At 36.8% G+C, this 21,963-nt stretch overlaps 1 protein-coding gene across 1 annotated transcript in view; it reads right to left on the reverse strand.

The window, feature by feature from the left end:
* CCDC141 (coiled-coil domain containing 141) overlaps positions 1-21,963 on the reverse strand; it is a gene marked incomplete at both ends in the record, with an annotated part of 144,843 nt that overhangs the window by 35,150 nt on the left and 87,730 nt on the right. The window contains 8 exons of the mRNA XM_081314251.1: positions 9,776-9,925; positions 12,377-12,556; positions 12,817-13,005; positions 13,331-13,456; positions 14,568-14,747; positions 15,345-15,518; positions 20,554-20,745; positions 21,794-21,913. Of these exons, the coding sequence (XP_081170377.1) occupies positions 9,776-9,925; positions 12,377-12,556; positions 12,817-13,005; positions 13,331-13,456; positions 14,568-14,747; positions 15,345-15,518; positions 20,554-20,745; positions 21,794-21,913 (1,311 nt within the window). The remainder of the gene's footprint in view (positions 1-9,775; positions 9,926-12,376; positions 12,557-12,816; positions 13,006-13,330; positions 13,457-14,567; positions 14,748-15,344; positions 15,519-20,553; positions 20,746-21,793; positions 21,914-21,963) is intronic.

Here is a 21,963-nt window from a genome sequence, read left to right on the forward strand (position 1 = left end):
ATGACTGGTTTAAAGGAATAAACCAAATCCATGGTTTCCAGTTTTCTACAAGATATGTCAAAATAGAAGGTCACCTTTTTTTAGGATTTTTAAGGGATATATTTAAATTATTATCGCTGTTATGATATTCACTGATTTGCATCTCCTGGAGCTTTCCTAAGCTGACATTTATTTCTGCCGCCAGCAGAGCTGAGAAAGAGTCTATAACCAGTCCTCATTAGGGAGCTATTTGTGCTACTGAAATAATAAACAGTGGTGACACCACAACATTTTGTGAAAATGTTACAGCTACTCGGGGTATCTATTAGCAAACGAAAATCAGAAACAAAAGTGAATATGAACGGTGTGCACCAGATGAAGTATAGAGGAAGAGCGAACATGTAAAACAAACAAAAAAAACCAACACCGACAACATTGCAGCTGTGTCCTGAGGCAAGAGCCAAGAGGACAGGAATATGGCACGCTTTTCAATCAATCCCCATTTTAGATCAGAGGGAATTGTGGGAACCAGACAGCAACACAATAGCAGCTGTCAAATTCTCCCAATTCACCTCCCCATAACAGAGAAGGAAACTTGTGCTCTGTAGTCTTTCTGTACCCCTGCTTAACATCGTCTGCCTGAGAGGGGAAAAACGGGCTTGGATGTTACATTTCTAGATTTTGGTATGGTATTCACTGGATGGACAGGTTCTTCTGATATATTCCCCATATATGGAGCTCTTTATATTCTAACAACTATTCTGCAACATTGTAATTATAAATTTATACCCAACTTGCAACCATGAGTCTGTTCTGTCAAATAATTTCTTTTCTCATAGAAGAACTTTGGGACTTCCGGTAGCGCTGCCACGCCGAATGGCGGCGTTCTGAAGCCGCCCGATCCTGGGAAGCGTCAAAGCGCCCGGAGGCAGCGAAAATCAGCTGTCCCGCGGCGCTGGAGCTTCTCCCTCGGGAGAAGAGGGAGAGGCGAGCTGGACTGGGTAGAGGTAGAGCTCCCCTGCGATTCTCCCAAGTAGTTTGGGGGATAACAGGGTGAGCCCCCTCGGAGCCCAGGCTTTCTCCGCTCTCAGGACGTCTTCGCTCCAAAAGGAGTGGAACAAGATGCGACAACTGCACCTGCTGCTTAGAGGGGATTGTGAGTATTTTGTTCCTTTGGAAAGCAGGCAGAGCAAAGCAGGAAGATCTGAATTTTCAAATTGGATTTTAACTTTAACTCAGTTTCATTATCTTCTTCAAGTTTCAAGTTTGAAATGGAGTAAAAATGGTGCTGGAATGTTTCTCTCCTGTGTGAAGTGACTGTGTTTGAAAATTGTTATATTTCGCTACAAAGCAAGAGATACAATTTGCAACTGACTTTATCCAGTATCGGATTTTGCTTATTTGAAAGCCTGTTCCCTTTTCTTCTTATTGAAGGTTAAGAACTTTGGGAGAATTGTTATTTTTTCTTCCCTTTTTTCCCCTGAACTTTGATTCTGCTGGGTGAAAGAGGAAATCGAAACCTAAGAGATGGCTGCGAGACGTGGGGGAGGGCCTCCGCTTTCTAAGAATGTTATTTCCTCACCTATACCACAAGCTGCAGGGCAGACTTCGATGAAACCTACAGTACAACCACCCTCTCCCCCACCTCCTGCATTTACACTGACAGACATTCAGCAAGTTGTGATGCAGTCAACACAAGTTTTGCAACAAGAAATAAAGAAAACAAGGGAAGAATTTGTTAATTCAACCAGATCAGGGAAGATATAGTGCTTGCACTCCAGGGTTTGGCTGCACATATAGAACGCCTGGATGTTCGTGTGGACTCAGTTATGGAGTATGTGGAGAATTTGGAAAATAAAATTATTGATGCTGAACAGAAGATTGATAGAGCAGAGGCCATGATTGACAGAACAGAAGACGAGGTTACTATATCAGAATACAAGAACATGGAGTTTGCTTTGCGTATCAGAGGCTTCAAAGAGAATCCTAAAGTCAAGACCTTACTCAACCTAAAAATTATAGACCTATATCGCTTTTAAATACAGATTATAAGATTTTTGCTAAAGTATTGGCAAATAGATTAATGCAAGTTTTGAAACAAATGATTCATAGTGATCAATCGGGATTTATATCTTGGAGGTATATGAAATATAATGTAAGGCAAATTGTTAACTTGCTTGAATATTTGGATAAGAACAACCAAGTCCCCGCAGCATTGATATTTTTGGATGCAGAGAAAGCCTTTGACCAATTGAATTGGCAATTTTTATTAAGAGTTGTTGAGGAGATGAATTTTGGAGAAGGTTTTCTACATGCTATTAAAGCTATATATCAACAACAAACTGCACAAATTATAGTTAATGGGGGATTAACAGAGATTTTTAAAATTGAAAAAGGTACAAGACAGGGTTGCCCCCTATCACCATTATTGTTTGTTTTAACATTAGAGATTTTATTAATTAAAATTCGAGAGTCCTCTATGATAAAGGGAATTAAAATAAAACAGAATGATTATAGACTGAGAGCTTTTGCTGATGACTTGGTTGTGACAGTATCCCAACCGTTACAGTTGGTTATAGATTTGATGGAAATTATAACTCAGTATGGTAAGGTTTCTGGGTTTAAGGTGAATAGTAATAAGACTAAGATATTATCTAAGAACTTATCTATGAGTAAAAGGGATATGTTGTCTAAATTAACAGGTTTTGAAATAGTGAAGAAGGTTAAATATTTAGGAGTATATATTGCAGCCTCAAATGTAAGAATAATTATGAAATACTATGGTTGAAGGTACAAAGGGACTTAAATAATTGGAAAAAATTACAATTATCATTACTGGGAAGAATTGCAGTTGTTAAAATGAATGTTCTACCAAAGTTTCTCTTTTTGTTTCAAATGATACCTATATTGAAAAAGGATGCCAACCTTGATCAATGGCAGAAGGGTATTAACAAATTTATTTGGGCGGGGAAAAAACCAAGAGTTAAATTTAAGATTTTACAAGATGCCAGGGAAAGAGGGGGACTCAAGGCGCCGAATTTGAAATTGTATTATGATGCGGTTGCCTTGACGTGGGTTAGTGATTGGCTTAATTTAACTAAAAAGAGAATACTTCATCTGGAGGGATGGGATTTGGTATACGGATGGCATGCATATTTGCTTTATGATAAGAAGGTGGACAGGGCTTTTAAATCCGATATTCTTAGAAGTGCTTTATTGCGTGTCTGGAAAAAGTATTATTATAAGTTAAATTATAAAATACCGATTTGGGGAATTCCTGGACACGCGATAGACGGCGTATCTATGGGAGTGAGTATGGATATGGTTTCTTATAAGGAACTACTTAGATTGCAAGGGAATGATTGGCAACTTAAATCATTAGAGGAGTTAAGACAAGAAAACATAAGTTACTCTTGGTTTCAATATACCCAATTGAAAGCTAGGTGGAAGTCAGATCAAAAGGTTGGCATCACAATTACAGATCAAAATTTAGTAAAACAAATTAGAGATTTAAATTGTGCACATATAAAGAGGATATATAATGGTTTAATTGAATTGGATTCGGAAACGGAACTGGTTAAAGACTGTATGATAAAGTGGGCACAAAATATTCAGGAACCAATTTCGTTGGACACCTGGGAGATAATTTGGGTCAGAAATGTTAAATTTACTCAGGCTCAAAACTTAAGAGAAAATTTTTACAAAATGTTTTATAGATGGCATCTGGATCCCAAGAAGTTGTCTAACATGTATCCTAATTTACAGTCTAAATGTTGGAGATGTGGTAGTTTAGACGCTACCTATTTTCACATGTGGTGGACTTGTAGAAATATAAAAGCTTTTTGGATCAAAATTTGGTGGAACATTCAAAAGATTTTTAAGAGAAAGATAAAGTTTTCTCCGCAATTGTTTTTATTGGGTATTGTTGTAGATTCTGATGTTAAAGAAACTAACTTGATGTTGAACATGATAACAGCAGCATGGTTACTGGTGGGACAATATTGGAAGAAGGATAGTTTGCCCACTATAGAAGAATGGGTGTTTAAAGTTTCGAATCTTGCAGAAATGTCTAAGATTTCTGCTTATTTGAAAGATCATTCACAGGAAAGATATATTTCAGTTTGGAGGAGATGGATAAATTATATTCAGAACAAATATGGGACTAAAAAGTTCCATTTAGCTTATGAGTAGATTTTAGTGGGATATTGTTATTGGTACTTTGTTTGTAGTTATGTTAAAGGGGAGTTAAAGCACATTATGAATTTGGTTATTTGTATATTATGCATAATTTTTATTTAGAATATGATTATTGTAACTATAATCCTGTATTTAGCTCTGGGAAGTGGGGGGGGGAAGTGGGCGGGTTTAGGGTGGGAGGGATTTTGGGATATATTGTAAAATTTTGTTTTTGTAAAACTCTTTAATAAAAAAAGAACTTTGGTCAAATATTCTTGAACATTTTGCTATAGCATTATATTTCCATATAATTCATTTCTTCTTTCCCTTTCCTATATATACTGTGTCTTATAAATGTAAATTGTATGAAATGGTAGGTAGTACTTAAATTGTACCAGATTTGATATTTCTATCTTTGTTCTGTTGTAAATATTGCAGTTACTATTATAAGTATAATACAGTAAAAAAAATTAGAATTACAGATTATCTGTTTAATTGGTATAGGAACAATTTAACTTTTGGAGGACAGCAACAATTGGGTTTCTCCATTAACTTTAAGGGATATCAATTTTATCAATCAATAAAATTGATTGGCTGGAAAAACATTCTTAATAAATGCTCAGTGTATGTTCTTTGTACCTTGTTCCAGAATAAAGATTCTTTTCAAGAAGTGCACGTGTGAGACTTGTTTGAGCATTGCCATTTATTTTCGACGTAAAAAATGTCTTTGATTTTCAAGTAAGATTCTTGGTTTATGTGAGAATATATAATAACCATAATCCATTTATCATCAGTTGAAGTTCTGTAGTTTGGAACTTTCTCTTATAGGACATTAGAGCCAGCCAGCAATTCATTTGCCATTTGGCAAATATTCTTTTACTATTTAAAATGTGAAATCATGATTCTTTGGCTGGGGAGAGGAAATCCTTACATAGAACCACAAATCAGCAAAGGAAAAAAACCCTTTTAACAGGTTGTCAGTGTACTAATTAAAGATTTTAAACTTCTTTTTTCTGTTTTGATAGAAAGTACATAAAACAGAAATTCATTTTTTTGGAAAGGATGTCAATGGAATTCAGCTGTTCTTACTTTTCTCCTTTTAAATGAAAAACAGTGGCAGATTTCAACCCACAGCATTAGATTTCTTACATTATGCCTTAATACTGATTAGTTTTCAATAATTAGGAATAATGCTGCTACTTATTGATAGACAAAATTCATTTACATTAGGAACAGCATAGATCAAACTACTAAACAGATATGTTATTGATAGATAGATAGATAGATAGATAGATAGATAGATAGATAGATAGATAGATAGATAGATTCATCTAAACTTCAAAGATGAAAAAAGTGCACAAGCATATTGACTCATGATGGAGAAAATGTATGTTGTCACTAGGACTCAAAAACATAATCAATCAATCAATCAGATTCAAGGTAGACAAAAAATCCTCACATGCATCTAATACTCCAGGCTTGCCTTAAGCATGAGTACTTGAAAGAGGTACTAACTGAATTCAGTAGGACATTTCTGAGAAAGTCACTAATATTAAGTATAATAACACCACAGTGTTATTTGTGAAACTATAACAGCTTCATCAGTGTATTTGATTCACTGAGGAAAAACACATGAAGATATGACAGTACAAGACAGGAGCCAACTGGACATTTGAGTTGACTACTATTCCGCAAACTGTTTCACATATTATTAAAAAGTTATTTTAATTAGCCTTTGCCTTAGAAAACCAGTTTTTTTTCCCTATGACAAACCTGATTTTTCATGGGGAAGAAACAACGCAAAGAATAATTAATGAAAATTATTGCAATTTGTGTCACAAGAAGAAGAAAATAATAATGAACAGTTTATGAGGACTCTGTTTTAATAAACTGTTTCTCATGTTTACAAGAAAAGGGAAGATACTACTTCACTTTTTTCAAGATGAAGGCTTTCAAGGAATCCCTTTAATGTAGCTTTTTTCATGTCTGTAAGTTGATTATTGAAAGGCATGCACTGAAACATCACAAATGCAGTATGTAATTTAAAAATATTCCTGTCCAATATATCTGCACACAGTGCTGTGGCACTTCTGGAATGGAAGAAGGAGGTGGTAGTGGCAGAGATAAGTATTGCTTCAAAGTGTTATTTTAAAATGCTGTCATGGCAAGTTCTGAAAAAAGACTATGTTGCAATGATTGTGATGTAGAATTGATGCAAGTTGGATACCAGGCAGAAATGTAAACATTGATTTATGACTGCATGCTATCATATATCCAGAATGGCATTAACATGTCCCAGAAGCCTGAAATTGGTTTTGAAATATGGGCCTAATCTCTGCTGAAGTAAGCACGGAGTTGTAAAATGACAGGGATACTTAAAAACTCTATAAATAATTTATTTTCCTGTTTATGTTGTTTGTAGCTTATATAATTCAATTAGAGACACAGTATTTTAGAACCGGGAACTTCTCTAGTACAATTCAATATAAAATTATAACATTCAGATTACAATTACATTATTTCTGACATATGGTTGGCCAGCTTCTGCTTAAAAATCTCTGGTGAAGAAGAGCATTTTCTCCTGACTGTTCTACTTTATTTAGTTTTCATTATACACAGCCTAAACATTAATAAATTTAACTTCCAATAAAAAAGAATATATGGAGCTCAGGGTTAAACTGTGGATTTCTTGGTGCTCTCTGAGTTTGTTTTATTTGCTGACATTTAATTATCCAACTAGGTAACATTGTCAGTGCAAGTAAGTATGGGGTTTGCTCCGTGTTTATACTGAGTAGCTTCTAGTGCCCATTTTGGTGGGGGTATAATTTTCTCCTTGGTAGGATAATAATTTTTCTTTTTATTATGCCAAATTTGGATTATTTTATTATCTTCCTTTAAAAAAACATAGAATAAGTCTGATTAGTTTCACTCCAGTTTCATTTATTTTGAAATGGAAAATTCATTCAGTACTCACTGCTCATTGTCAACTCAGTTTGGATTTCAAGACTGATTTGTTTATATCAGGGGTGTCAAACTCACAACGTCACGTGACGTATCATGACTTTTTTTCCATTGCCGGCAATGGGGTGGGCGCAGTTTCGCCATGACGCATCCGGCCCACGGGCCGGCAGTTTGACACCCCTGGTTTATGTTAACTACTGTATATATAAAAGTAAGGTTGGTTGGTGTGTTTTGGAAAACAAATTACTTTTAAAATCTAGTATAATCTGTAAGTTCCAACCTTTAAATGCTGGTCTACCCTACAAATATGAATCTCTGCTCACTCACAAGGAAATAATAATTAGTGCCAAACAGAGAGTGTTACTCCAGGGAATAAACTGACCTTGGAGGACACAATCAACTACTGCTTTAGTTGGGCAAAAATGAAGGGAGAAACTGGTTCGTTTTATCTGAGTACTACTTTGAAGAAAACGTGTTTCATATTTCCCCCATTTAAAACATATTTCCATGAGAAAACAGATGAAGCCGAACTGAGCAAATCAGCAGATTTCCTCTGTGTTTTCTAAAATAATCTCTGTCTACAAACTAATCCAATCACATTAAATAATATTACATAATTATCCAATGAATGTTGATGAACTGCCTTCGGCAAACTAGCAAATGTCATTTTAAATGATATTAAGCTAACTTAAACTGACTTCTATTTAATTTACGCATAGCATAGGGCCTGCTAGCCTTTAACAACATTACATTACCATCATGCCAACATAATGTCACTGTTTTTCATGATGTACTTGCTATTTATACAATAGGAAAGCACTATCTAAATCTCATCAAGATGTCAGTACACCTCACTGGAGCTAAACTACAATCCTCACTGGAGCTAAACTGCAATCCATAAATACATTTCTTTCTATAGTAATGACATGATAGGTTTACTGGCTTTTCTGTACTGTTACACAGGATTAAATATCAAAGCTATGAAAAGTAAGTGTGATTACCAAAAATGCTTCCAGACTGTATACTGAGAAATCTGCAGTGAAGTTACTAGCTGGAGACCGTTTTGAAGTCTGGTGGAACTTGTGCTAAGGTGACATTTGCTAATCAAAACAAATACTTTCCAAATCACGGAGGCCGCCAGAGCAATCATGTTCATCAAGGAAAGTGGCTTTAACAGGAAAGTGAATGACAATAATGCTTTCTTTTTGTCCTATTGAGTACAAATCACTAGGCTAAATACAAACAGGCTGATCAACAAGACATCATCTCTAGATTATCAACAAGGATGCCACTTGAGAACACGATTAAGACAGTTTGATGATATATAAATGCATTTGCATAGCCTTAAGATTGACTTTTTTAAAAAGGTTTTTGGCCATCGTATGGTGCATTATCTGCACATGTTTCAAATACTAGGTCTAGGACAATTTAACATGTCTGCCTTAACATGCCCACTTCATTCCGGGCCCCTCACTGCAGCTGGGACTAGCTGAGTATGAATGCCCAGAGGGGGTCAGCTGTGGTGGGGGGCCGGGGATGAAGTGTGCATGCTAAGACAACCATATTCAATTGTCCCATTCCATCAAACGCCGTATATAAAATGTCCAAACAATTGCAACCAAATCCTTTATATCAGTGGAACTTTAAACTGGCATTTCTTGAATAATAGCTCACCATGAATCACAAGAAGCCATTTTTAAAATCAAGAGAACATTTTGAAGTAATTTATAATCACCCTTGGACTTTTCTAATAGGAAACAAAATGGGAGTGCCCAAAACAGTTTTATGGATTTCAGCCACGCTATATTAAGAATTTAAAAATCCTTCAATAATTCTTAAGATTAAGAATTCACCATATTCAGAAATGACAACCTATTTAAATATGCTGGGGAGCTATCTAAGCATTAAACAATCTGTCAGGAAACAATAGCTATATTTATGTTGCACAAAAGAGCCGAGGGAAGTCAGATGAGTTTCAATCAGACATCATTTTAATCCTATTGTCACTGAATCAAATAAGAACAAGACACCAGAATGTATTATTTCAAAATTATGGGTGGGGTGTGGATCGTGATTTTGAGCGCTTCCGAACTTAACTATTGTGAAAAAACATGAATTTCTGAGTAAAGAAAATATTTATTTTATAATCACCCTACTGGTGGAGTACAAATTGCACTAGCAAGAGTCAATTCACACAATAAGAATTTTAATTCCATTTCTTTATCTGACATGCATTTCAGACCTCACATGCACTTCAGGACATAGGAAGGGAAAAGCTGCTCCTGCTTCTGATGAATTCAATTTTTGAGAAGAAGCATTTAGATTACACTGTTGTGTTTTATTAGATGCAGAGGACATTTTACATGTGGGTGAAGAAAAACAACTGTAGCAATTCAATCTACAATCTATCACTAATCTATTTTACATACTGATTGACTGAAGTGAAGTATAGCTGTGCAATCTGCTTTTCAGTCTCCAGTAATTCAGGTGCTAGCAAAGGCCTTAATTAGGGAGGCAGTTATATCTCCACAACGGTTTGTGAATTAAGGGTTCCGTAAAAGTTTAAACAAAATGGAATGCAATGGCATTACTGAAGAGTACAACAAGAAGACAAAGGACACAACAGTTGCAGTCATTTAATGATTTCTTTTCACCACACCTCATGTATCTCGTCTCTTGTGATGCAGAAATGGAGGACATGTGACAGCTCTTCCTCATACTTTTCAGCTTTGGAGTCCCAGTTAATGCTGTCAGAGGCCATGGTATCCAGTTGTTGCTGTAAGTTCTTTACAGAAACATTAAAGGAATTCTGAAACGATATATATAAATTGTGCTGCAACACCAAGCAATTGTCTATAAACAGTGGCAGTAATAATGAAAAATATCATATGGTAAATTATTGTTTTCTAAGAGCATGGTACTCTAATTCTAACTCTAATATTTCCAAAATATGGAAATATAAATTTGAGTTCTATATCTATCAATATCTATCAATATCTATCTATCTATCTATCTATCTATCTATCTATCTATCTATCTATCTATCTATCTATCTATCTATATTAAAAGGTAAAGGTTCCCCCGAACATGCGTGCTAGTCATTTCCGACTCTAGGGGCCGGTGCTCATCTCCGTTTCAAAGCCGAAGAGCCAGCGCTTGTCCGAGGACGTCTCCGTGGTCATGTGGCCGGCATGACTAGACGCCAAAGGCACACGGAATGCTGTTACCTTCCCACCGTAGTGGTACCTATTTTTCTACTTGCATTTTTACGTGCTTTCGAACTGCTAGGTTGACAGAAGCTGGGACGAGTAACAGGCGCTCACTCTGTTACACGGTACTCGGGATTCGACCCACCAAACTGCCGACCTTCTGATCGACGAGCTCAGCGTCCTAACCCACTGAGCCACCGCATCCCATATATATATTGTTGTTGTGACTACTGCCTGTCGATGGCCTTCGGTTAGGCTGAAACAGGTCCCATGTTTGGGGCCTAGCAAGGTAATCTAAATAGTTAACAAGCATTTAACATACATACATACATACATACATACATACATACATACATACATACATATATTTGCTTATTTCACAGAATATGCTGTTTCTTGGAATGTAGATGAACAGAGGTTCTGCTGCTGTATACTGTGACCTGAATTAGTGGTTAAGGCACATTCAGATAAATCACTCTGAAACTCTTTTTAATCAAGTTGATTTATTTTATCTATTCATCTTTTACAAGGTAAAAAGCTACTTGTGGGGGGACAATCTCCACAAAATTGTAAGAAAAGAATAAGCACACAATCCACGCAGAAGCAGAAATAATCAAAAGGAGAACATAAAATAAGCTAACAACAGATCAATAAAATACAACAGAAACAGTCACCAATCAAGCTTAAAAAGCAAATAAATCTAATCAATTAAACAAAGTTGGGAAGCATGATCTGCTTTGTGTCAGAATATACCTGGTGAGAAGAGCGACAAACACTATGTCACTATTGTGAAAGCATCCACCTCCATTCTCAGAATGAAGTTATTTGATAAAGAGTTTTAAGGCATGGACGAGAATAGATGGGGCAAAGTAGGAGGTTTATGAGATATTTTGATACAATGTTTCTGCATCAGCGCTGCCCATAGTACTGCAGAGTTTCCCTTACCTTAATTTATTTCAACACCTTTAAGTAGTATAATAGGAATGTTACTACTTTATTTCTATGAAGCTGAACTATCAATCCTTCCATGGATCTATAGAGGAATACCAGAACAACAACAGAGAATAATAATAACTTTTTTCCTACTGCTTTCATTATTGTAGCATCAGAACGTTATTGTTTTTATAAGGAGAAAAAAGAAAGGGTGTGTATTGATGTAAAAGGAGATAATGTGGGAAGGGAGAAAGAAGGCGTGCATGTGTGCAAACATTTGGGAAAGCAAAGAAAAGTCATGATGGCTAGTGAGAAGGGAACAGCCCTAACAGGAAAAGGCACAAACTGGTCCATACTGGAGCCAGGCAGCAAGGTTTGCCTTTCCTGCAAGAGGTCGGGGAACAATCAATCGGGTCTAGCAATGACTGTGGTCCAGGCTGGTTATCAGACCACTCTCAGTCTGGATTGAATACTGACAACCCACTGCAATCCAGACCGGATTTTACTGAAGTTGGCTTGGAATATCAGGTAAGACAAGCAGCTTGAGTTGCAGTGTGGAATTGCCCTAGAAGGAGTTGCTGTTGATGGATTAAGCTAAAATTAGTCAAAGATACTTCACATTATAAAGTTTGCCTTTAACCAAAACTACGTACATGATGCTTATGGAGGGAAATGCAAATCCACCCAGAAAAAAAATAAAACATTGTTATCGTCTCAACTTGTGAACCCCTTTAACATAATCTTCTTCTTCGCTAAACTGAATTCCAATTTACAGTGTTCACTATAGCCAGTCACCATTTGTGTTGCAAAAAGTTACATACAATTAACTGGTACATAAAGAATATAATAATACTAGTAGTCACTCAATATACTCCCATAATGTGAAGGGGGAAAAATGCAACGGCAAAAGGTTTGTTGTACTCCTGGCACTGTTGTAAATTCATAGTCCATGATTGGTATGAGAAAGAAAACAGCTTGTCCTGAATAATCGCTCCCTTTTTCCCCTTTTGGATTTGCTCTGATATTTACTTACAGCATGTATTACTATTGAGAGTACATCCGTTCTAAGCGAAAGTGCTGATTTCCCCCATTCTAGACTTGTTCTAGTATTTACTTACAGGATGTTTTACTGTTGAGAGTATATCCATTCCAAGGGAAAGTGCCAATTTATACAGATGTCTGATATGTACATGTTTCTCCTGAGTATTAGTCAGGTGGACCTTAGCACGGGAAGCGTCACTTGGTGCATCTTTCATTTGTAGGATCTCCAGTCCTCCTGATTTTATGAGACCTTCAAGCTGGGAAAATTAACGAAATAATGCCTCATTAACATCTAGCCTTGCATCTTTTAATTTTACTTTCACAGAACATTCAGGTGTGGTTCAAGACAACTCTGACTTTTAATCCAGAATCTGGCCACCCAAATACTTTAGCACAGTTATTGCCTAACAACTGCTTCTTTTAAAATATTTATAGTCCAGTAAAAGAAAGTACGCGTAGTAGACGAATGGGACAGTGAAATCATGGCATTCATGAAAATAAAGAGAACGGCACTTACCTCCTCTCTGATTTTGTGGAATTTGACTGTCTTGTTGAAAACTTCATCGTATTTTGCCATCATTTCCTTTATCTCCTTATGGAGATGAATGAGCTCACTTATTTTCTCAGATTTTTCCATGTCAGGAACTCCTTTCAAGCTCAGCTGCTCTGATAATTTTAATGTGTATTCCACCTCAGCGTTGAGTTGCTAATGAATTTGGTACAATAAAAATATTCAAATCTCAAAGGAAAGCACATTTAAATTTAAGCCAAGCAAATCTCTGTTCATTTTGTTTGAACTGTTACTTTTCGCTTGTTCTGAAAAAGTGAACGCACTAATTTCAGTCTGAATATCTTCCTAAATTTTGCTGCACATTTTGCTGCCAAATATGCTTTTAAATAAATGCTTTTTCATTTAGCACAGTATGTTTGAATTACCCTAGGATTTATAAAGAAGTGAAATGCACTTTGCTCAGTAGCTACAGAAAGAAAAAGAACGCAATTTTTCCAACATTCTCAGTCTATGTTCTTACCTGAAACTGTGGCTTAATTTCATTAAACTTATTTTGTAATTCCATAAGTACTGAAAAGTTACTTCCAAGATCAAGCGCCAGAGTAGATCTGAGTCCCTCTTGAAGAATAATTAAGCGTTGTGTTGTCTATAATGTACCACAAAACAATTTGTAAATGTGTATTTTAGAATTCAATTTTTTTGAAGTAAGAAGAGACCAGTTTTAAGAACAAAAGGAATGTTAAACTTGCATGTGATGTAGTATAAATGCTATAAAACACGTTAGATTAGTGCCTACCCCTATCTTTTATATTCATGCTATTTTTGAGGACTAGAGTAGACCAGAAATATGAAAACTACATTGAATTATTGCCAATAAATGTTTAAACACCAAGGCCACTAGCCAAATCCAAAATGGAACTGAAATTAGCATCAAGAGCTAAAGGAGAAAATGATGCTTGTAGGTGCTGTTTTAATCTTTCTCAGCTCCCAAATCTACATTTCATCTGACTATACTGTATTTCCTGACATTTTAAAAATCCTTTTATTGATCTATCTTACAAAAAACTAGCCTGGAATAAGATTTGTTAACTCAAGAGAAGTCATTCATATATATATATATGTAAAAAAGAGCAGGGTTTTGATCACATGGTTGACTCTTTGACCCCTTGTGATCACCTCTGGCTTTGGGGACATTCTTTGTAGTTTGATTATCACACTCAGGCTTTTTTTGTCATAGAACGCTCAGAACGGAGTTCCGGCACCTTTTTTGGATGGAACCTTGTAGGGCAGGCAAAGCGGGTTGTATGACATGTGTGAGTTCCAGCACCTTTTTCTTTTACAAAAAAAGCACTGATCACACTACATATTTTATTTTCATGCACACTCATGTTTCCCTAAAATTGCTAGAGGAAGTGCTTTGTTTTGGAAAAACACACTATTGTTAGGAACAATGTCTAGACCAGACATGTCAAACTCGTGATGTCACGTGACATCGCACAACGTATCGGGATAGTTTTGCCATTGCTGGCAATGGGGTGGGTGCGGCTTCTGGATGACGCATCTGGCCTGCGGGCCAGCAGTTTGACACCCTGGTCTAGACAATTCAGCTATTATGCTTTCAAATCTCTTAAATGTACTACAGAAGAATCAGGTTTTAAGACATGGTGTTCTGCTCTGCCCAAACCAAAATTAAAACAAGTGGCAATTCCATTTTACCAAAGAGAGTTAGGAATAAATGCTATGTAGATTTCACTTACATTTTTAAATTGCTCATTAAATTTTCCACACTGTTGCTTGACAGATTGCACTTGATTCATACTAAGTTTCCATCTTGCCCAAAGCTCTGTTAATTCTTCTTTTTCTTTGTTCAGAATATCAAGAGTACGTTCCGTTACTTGAACAACATTTTCCACATTCATTACTAGATTGTTATTCACCTGTTCCAGACAGAATTTATATATTCATTTTTTTTCTGAGAGGGACAGAAAGCAAACTATTTTTGGCATCTTTATGATGGCATCAAGAGGGGCAAGGATTCCTTTCAGCTCCATCCTCAAGCAATTTTTTATGTTTTCCTAGAACTCAAACTAAAAGTATGTAATATGCATCATGCATCTGACTCCCTTTTTCCCCCCTTTACTCAAAAAGGAAATACTTAGTTTTTAAAAAACCACTATGCAGAAATAATGAGGTTTTAATACTTCCTTCCAGGTCCTTTGGTTCTTAAAATCCACACATTATTTGGGAATAAAAGAAAAAATCCCAAACCTTCCATTAGTGTCCATACAAATGTTAAACAGGAGGCTGGAGAGAAGATTTGACTCCCTGAACTATGTACATCGTGGTCCCAGTCTAAATGGGGTCATCCTGTAGCATTTCAACATATAACCTAAAATAATTTGCTTAGCTTTACCTTAGAAAGGAATATCTAATTATACTCACTGTGGCTTATCCCAAACACGCAGGATTAGTTCAGAAAGAATGTGGGAAAATAAACATTGCTGGTATCTATAAATCATCAGAAATTGCCTTACCATCTTTACTAAATTTAAAAAGTCATGACCCATATCTTGAGTGGAAAGAATCTTCTTCAAAACCATATGCCACTGGGCATCAGCTGATTGCAGCAAGGCCTCATTTTTAGCTTCAGTGTCTTCTGCAGGCCCACTTATATAGAATTCTTTCAGCTTCTGGGCATCATTTTCAACCTAAAGGGATAGAAATGAATCAACCTGACTATTCTTTTCTGAACATTTGTGATGGACGTTCTTTGGTTATTGAGTTGCACCTACAAAACTCTTGAAGTCCTTCCCCTGAAGTAAATAAGAAAAAAAAACCTAAGGCAAGAACTTAATTATTTATTTATTTATTTATTAAAAAGTTGACTAAATACTGTATATTGCAAATAAAATTAGTAAAACCTAAAAGAATACCTCACCAAATTTATTCTCTTTCTCTAAGAGGTTTTAGATGGTCTGTTATTCTTGTTAAATATGAGGCACTTCACAGTTTGCTCTGGAAATTGCACTGCTAAAGCAGGAAATGAAAACCTGTAATCTTCTGCTGTAGTTTTATCACTTTCAGCTTCCTAAACTATTGTTTGTACTGTCTGGTTGTAATGAACACTGAAATCCAGCAACATCTGAAGAGTCACAAATTCCTTTCTTGTTTTCTAAAATGTGTTAGCAAATGCACATTTCCAGTGACTTTTGCTAAATAAGTAATGCACTGGATGATGTTTAAAAATGACTACGAGATGCTTTACGTACGGTCACTCATGCGCTCATTACCTCCCGTGTTTATTACTGCAATGCTCTCTACATGGGGCTGCTCTTGAAGACCACCTGAAGACTTCAGCTGGTGCAGAATGTGGCTGCGCGGGTTGTGATGGGAGCATCCCGATACTCCCATATTACACCCCTACTGCATGAGCTGCATTGGTTACCAGTTGCCCTCCGGGTGAGATTTAAGGTGCTGCTTCTTACCTATAAAGCCCTACATGGCTTAGGCCCGGGATACCTGCAGGACCGTCTGCTGCCAGGAACGACTTCCCATCGCCCTGTGCGCTCACACAGAGATGGCCTCCTCAGGGGGAGGGCCTTCTCTGTGGGGGCACCTGCCCTGTGGAATCAGCTTCCCCTGGAGCTCCAGATGACCCCAGACCTCCGGTCCTTTCGCCGTGACCTTAAGACATTTCTTTTCCAACAGGCCAACCTGGACTGATGATAAGGGTTTTTTTTAATATGGTTTTAAGGTTTTATTGGTTGCAGTTGGGGCTATAGATATAGTTTAATTTTTAATATTTGTATTTTTACTTGTATTTTACTGTTGTTAGCCGCCCTGGGTTCTTCGGGAGATAGGGCGGCATATAAGTCCCAATAAATAAATAAATAAATAAATAAATAAATAAATAAATAAATAAATAAATAAATAAATAAATAAATAAATAATTTGGGACAGTGGTTTGACAACTGAATGGTCTTACATTTGTTGTTGTTAGTTGCGAAGTCGTGTCCGACCCATTGCGACCCTATAGAGGTTCCTCCAAGCTTTCCTGTCCTCTACCATCTTCTGGAGTCCATTTAAGCTCACACCTACTGCTTCAGTAACTCCATCCAGCCACCTCAATTCTCTGTCGTCCCTTTCTTCTATTGCCCTCAATCTTTCCCAGCATTAGGCTTTTCTCCAGTGAGTCCTTCCTTCTCATTAGGTGGTCAAAGTATTTGAGTTTTAGCTTCAGGATCTGGCCTTCTAAACAGCAGTCAGGGTTGATCTCCTCTAGGACTGACTGGTTTGATTGCCTTGCAGTCCAAGGGACTTGCAGGAGTCTTCTCCAGCACCACAGTTCAAAGGCCTCAATTCTTTGGCGCTCAGCCTTTTTTATGGTCCAACTTTCACTGCCATACATTGCAACTGGGAAGACCATAGCCTTGACTATACGCACTTTTGTTGACAGGGTGATGTCTCTGCTTTTTAGTGTGCTGTCTAGATTTGCCATGGCTTTCCTCCCCAGGAGCAAGCGTCTTTTAATTTCTTGACTACAGTCCCCATCTGCAGTGATCTTGGAGCCCAGGAAAATAAAATCTGTCACTACCTACATTTCTTCCCCATCTATTTGCCAGGAATTGAGAGGGCCGGATGCCATGATCTTGGTTTTCTTAATGTTTAGTTTCAACCCAGCTTTTGCACTCTCCTTCTTTACTCGCAACAAGAGACTCTTCAGTTCCTCTTCACTTTCTGCCATTAGAGTGGTATCATCTGCATATCTTAGGTTGTTGATGTTTCTTTCGGCAATCTTAATTCCAACTTTGGATTCATCTAGCCCTGCCTTTCTCATGATGTGTTCTGTATATAAGTTAAATAGGCAAGGCGACAGTATACAGCCTTGCCAGACTCCTTTCCCAATTTTGAACCAATCAGTGGTTCCGTGTCCAGTTCTCACTGTTGCTTCTTGGCCCGCATATAGGTTTCTCAAGAAACAAATGAGATGGTCTGGTACACCCATCTGTTTAAGGACTTGCCACAGTTTGTTATGATTCACACAATCAAAGGCCTTAGCATAGTCAATGAAGCAGAAGTAGATGTTTTTCTGGAACTCTCTAGCTTTCTCCATGATCCAGTGTATGTTGGCAATTTGATCTCTAGTTCGAAATCCTGCCTGTACTTCTGGTAGTTCTTCTGGTAGTTCTCGATCCACATACTGCTGAAGTCTAGCTTGTAGGATTTTAAGCATAACTTTACTAGCATGAGAAATGAGTGCAATGGTGCAATAGTTTGAACATTCTTTGGCACTGCCTTTCTTTGGAATTGGAATGTAAACTGATCTTTTCCAATCCTGTGGCCACTGTTGAGTTTTCCAAATTTGCTGGCAAATTGAGTGTAGCACTTTTACTGCATCGTCTTTTAAGATTTTGAATAGCTCAGCTGGAATACTGTCACCTCCACTAGCTTTGTTGTTGCTCAGCTTTTCTAAGGCCCACTTCACTTCACATTCTAGGATGTCTGGCTCGAGGTCAGTGACCACCTCATTGTGATTATCAGGGACGTTAAGCTCATTCTTGTATAGTTCTTCTGTGTAATTTTGCCATCTCTTCTTAATCTCTTCTGCCTCTGTTAGGTCTCTGCCATTTTGGTCCTTTATCATGCCCATTTTTGCATGAAACGTTCCCTTCATCTCTCCAATTTTCTTGAAAAGATCTCTGGTCCTCCCTATTCTATTGTTTTCTTTTATTTCTTTGCACTATTCATTTAAGAAGGCATTCTTATCTCTTCTAGCTATTCTCTGGAATTCTGCATTCAATTGGGCGTATCTTTCTTTTTCTCCCTTGCCTTTCGCTTCCCTCCTTTCGTCAGCTATTTGCAAAGCTTCCTCAGACAGCCATTTTGCTTTCTTGCATTTCTTTTCCTTTGGGATGGTTTTGGTTGCTACCTCTTGTACAATGTTGCGAACCTCTGTCCATAGTTCTTCAGGCACTCTGTCTATCAGATCTAATTCCTTAAATCTATTTGTCTTACATAGTGTTGCCCTTTTTTGAGAACTGAGTTAGGAGGAAGTTATATGCTAGATTTCTTGAGCAATTTCATCTGTATTTTGAATTTCCCTTTATCTTTCATTCAGTATTTAATCTAATTCTATCTAATGAAGAAGAACCCGTTTTGGTCATCATATTATAAAAAACATGTTGAGATTTTGGAAAAAGTGCAAAGAAATGCAAAGATGATTAAGGGCCTGGAGATAAAAACATATGAAGAATGGTTGCAAGAATTGGGTGTGGCTAGTCTAGAGAAAGGAAGGACTAGGGGAGACATTATAGCAATATTTCAGTATTGAGGGGTTGCCACAAAGAGGAGGGTGTCAACCTATTTTACAAAGCACCAGAACGCAAGACAAGAAACAATGGATGGAAACTAATCAATGAAAGAAACAACCGGATTAAAATTTGGTGGAATATGCAGAAGATATTTAAGAAAAAGATAAAGTTTTCTCCACAATTATTTTTGCTGGGTATTACTATAGACTGTACTGCTATAGAAACTAAATTGATGCTGAATTTAATAACGGCAGCAAGACTTTTGGTAGCGCAATATTGGAAGAAGGAGGATTTGCCTACTATAGAAGAATGGACTTTAAAAGTTTCGAACCTGGCAGAAATGGCAAAAATCTCAGCATATTTGAAAGATCATTCGCAACAAAGATATATCTTGGAATGGAGAAGATGGATTGATTATATTCAGAATAAATATGGGACTAAAAAGTTTCATTTAGCATTTGAATAAGTATTAGATTTATAAGATTTGTTATTATTTAGTTATTTTTAAGGAGAGTTAAAGTGCGATAGGATTTAAAGTGTTATTATAGCTAGTTAGCATATTATAGTTTAAGATTGTTAGGGTCAATACCCTGTATTATGCTCTGGGAAGTCGGGGGGAGGGGGAGGGAGGGGAAACTGGGTGGGGGTGGGGGAGGGATGGGTTTTATGTTTAAAATGTATCTGTAAAACTCTTTAATAAAAAAAAGGAAAGAAACAACCCAGAGTTAAGGAGAAACTTCCTAACAATGAGGGCAATTAACCAGCGGAACAGCTTGCCTTCAGAAGTTGTGGGTGTTTCATCACTGGAGGTTTTTAAGAAGAGACTGGACAGCCATCTGTCTGAAATGGTATAGGGTCTCCTGTTTGAGCAGGGGGTTAGACTAGAAGACCTCCAAGATCCCTTCCAGCTCTACTCTGATTGATCTAAAATATGCTACAGCATACTTCCAAGACCTAGCAACTTTGGATTCCTAAACCTCCTAGTCATTATGACCAACAAGACCCCAACGATCTGGATGTCACTAAGCTGAAAAAGGTATGTTGAAAGAAAGATAAATAAACCATATTGGCTCTGTTTCTCCCCCCTGAACATATGCTTTTATACCTATTACTGGGCTCCTACAAACTTTATAGGAGAGCAGTTTCTCCCATTCCAGTGAGCACTGCAATAGCCACCACAAAAAATAATGATCAGTTCATTGCCTCAGCCAGCAGATTGCTGGTCATTTCTTTATGTCAATGAGCACAAAACAACATGGAGGCCTCTGCAGGTCTTTGATATCAAGTTGGACACACATCAGTACCAAGCAAGCAAAGGTGTAACATTATTCTGAACATTATTCTATTATATCTAAAGATGTCACCAAATGTAGATAACTTTCCAATGTAAGGAAGGATCATAATTTTTTTTCAACAAAATATGTTTAAATACCTCATCTGATGACTTTAAGAAGGCTACATATGGCTTCAGGATTTTGAGTTTTAAGGAAAGATTGCTGTTAAGTGTTGCCAGTTCTTCATTTAAAAGCTCAGTTTTGTTTGAAAAAACTGCTATTTCAGTGGTTTCTAGTTCTTCCATTTCCTTACAAATTCTTACAGCCAATTCTAGTTCATTGGCCATCTCCTACAATGGTATAATGGGAAAAAAATGTGTATTAACATTTTGAAAATTAAAGAATTTCCTCATTTATTGGTTATCAAACAAATGTGAGTATTTTATTATATTATTGAGTAGCATCAGTGTATCAATATATCCTATTATGGTTTGCACACTAAAGCTACGGTAAATTTATTCTTTGCTTCCCCCCAAAAAAGTTCTCAGACTTTTTATACCATCACCCCCATTTCTAAAAGAATGTAGATCAGAAAATTTGCAACTGCCTGCCATGGGTTCACAAAGCCAGTTGCACCAGAAAGAGTGAGAAGCAAAGTCTGGTGTGATTTTTGATCAAAGCTCCAACTTTGCCCATGCAAGATTGATCAATTTTTTAAAAGAAAAAAGAAAAAGAAATTGCGATCTTCTGTTAAGATACTTATGAGCTCTGGCCAACAGTTTGAAAAGCCTGCTGCCCACAAAGCCCTTTTGGGATCCTACAAAAAGGTTGGAAGATCTTTTAGAACAGGACCAAGAGTGCTAATTAGTAGGAAGGCTCTGTGAAGGACTGTTGCCAGAAGTGTCCATGGGGATGGCGTGTGTGTGTAAAAAAAAGTAAAGATGATGGCCATGACCATGTAATTGAAGCCATGCCTCTCTTCCTTTGTTGCATGTGCATATGTAAAAATGTAAAGAGCTTCAATTGTGTGGTTGTGGCCTTGACTCCCCCACCCCCTTTTGCAAACATTCTTGATGCTTGCTGATTTTATGGAAAGCAAATATTTCCATACTGAATAGTCGGATTTTCTTTAGTTTTATGTTTATATTATTTCCATATATAAAGGTTATGCATATAATATATACAGCAAAACTCAGAGAAATGCATTACAGTTTTTTAAAAAACAAAAACAAAATGTGCTTAATATTATTTTTGGTGTAATAAGTTTAAAATCAGCCCAAATAAAAGCATAGTGATAGTACTGGGATAACAGTTTTTGCAAAACTGTAAGAAAATCCCTTAATATGAGCACATGATTTAACCATTTAAAATGATGATATGAAAACAAATGCATCAGACCTTGGTTTGATTCGCCAGCTCTAAATATCTTTTCAGGACTTCTTCTGATTCAGGAACAGATGATCCAGGATTTACTGCAGCTGAGAGTACTGGACCAATGTTTTGAATCTTTGTTGATGCCTTTATATTTAAACAGATATAAATATAAATAGCAGTTGAAAACCATAAAC

The sequence above is a fragment of the Vipera berus genome, assembly GCF_964194415.1.
Source record: "Vipera berus genome assembly, chromosome: 1".
Lineage (NCBI taxonomy): Eukaryota > Metazoa > Chordata > Lepidosauria > Squamata > Viperidae > Vipera > Vipera berus.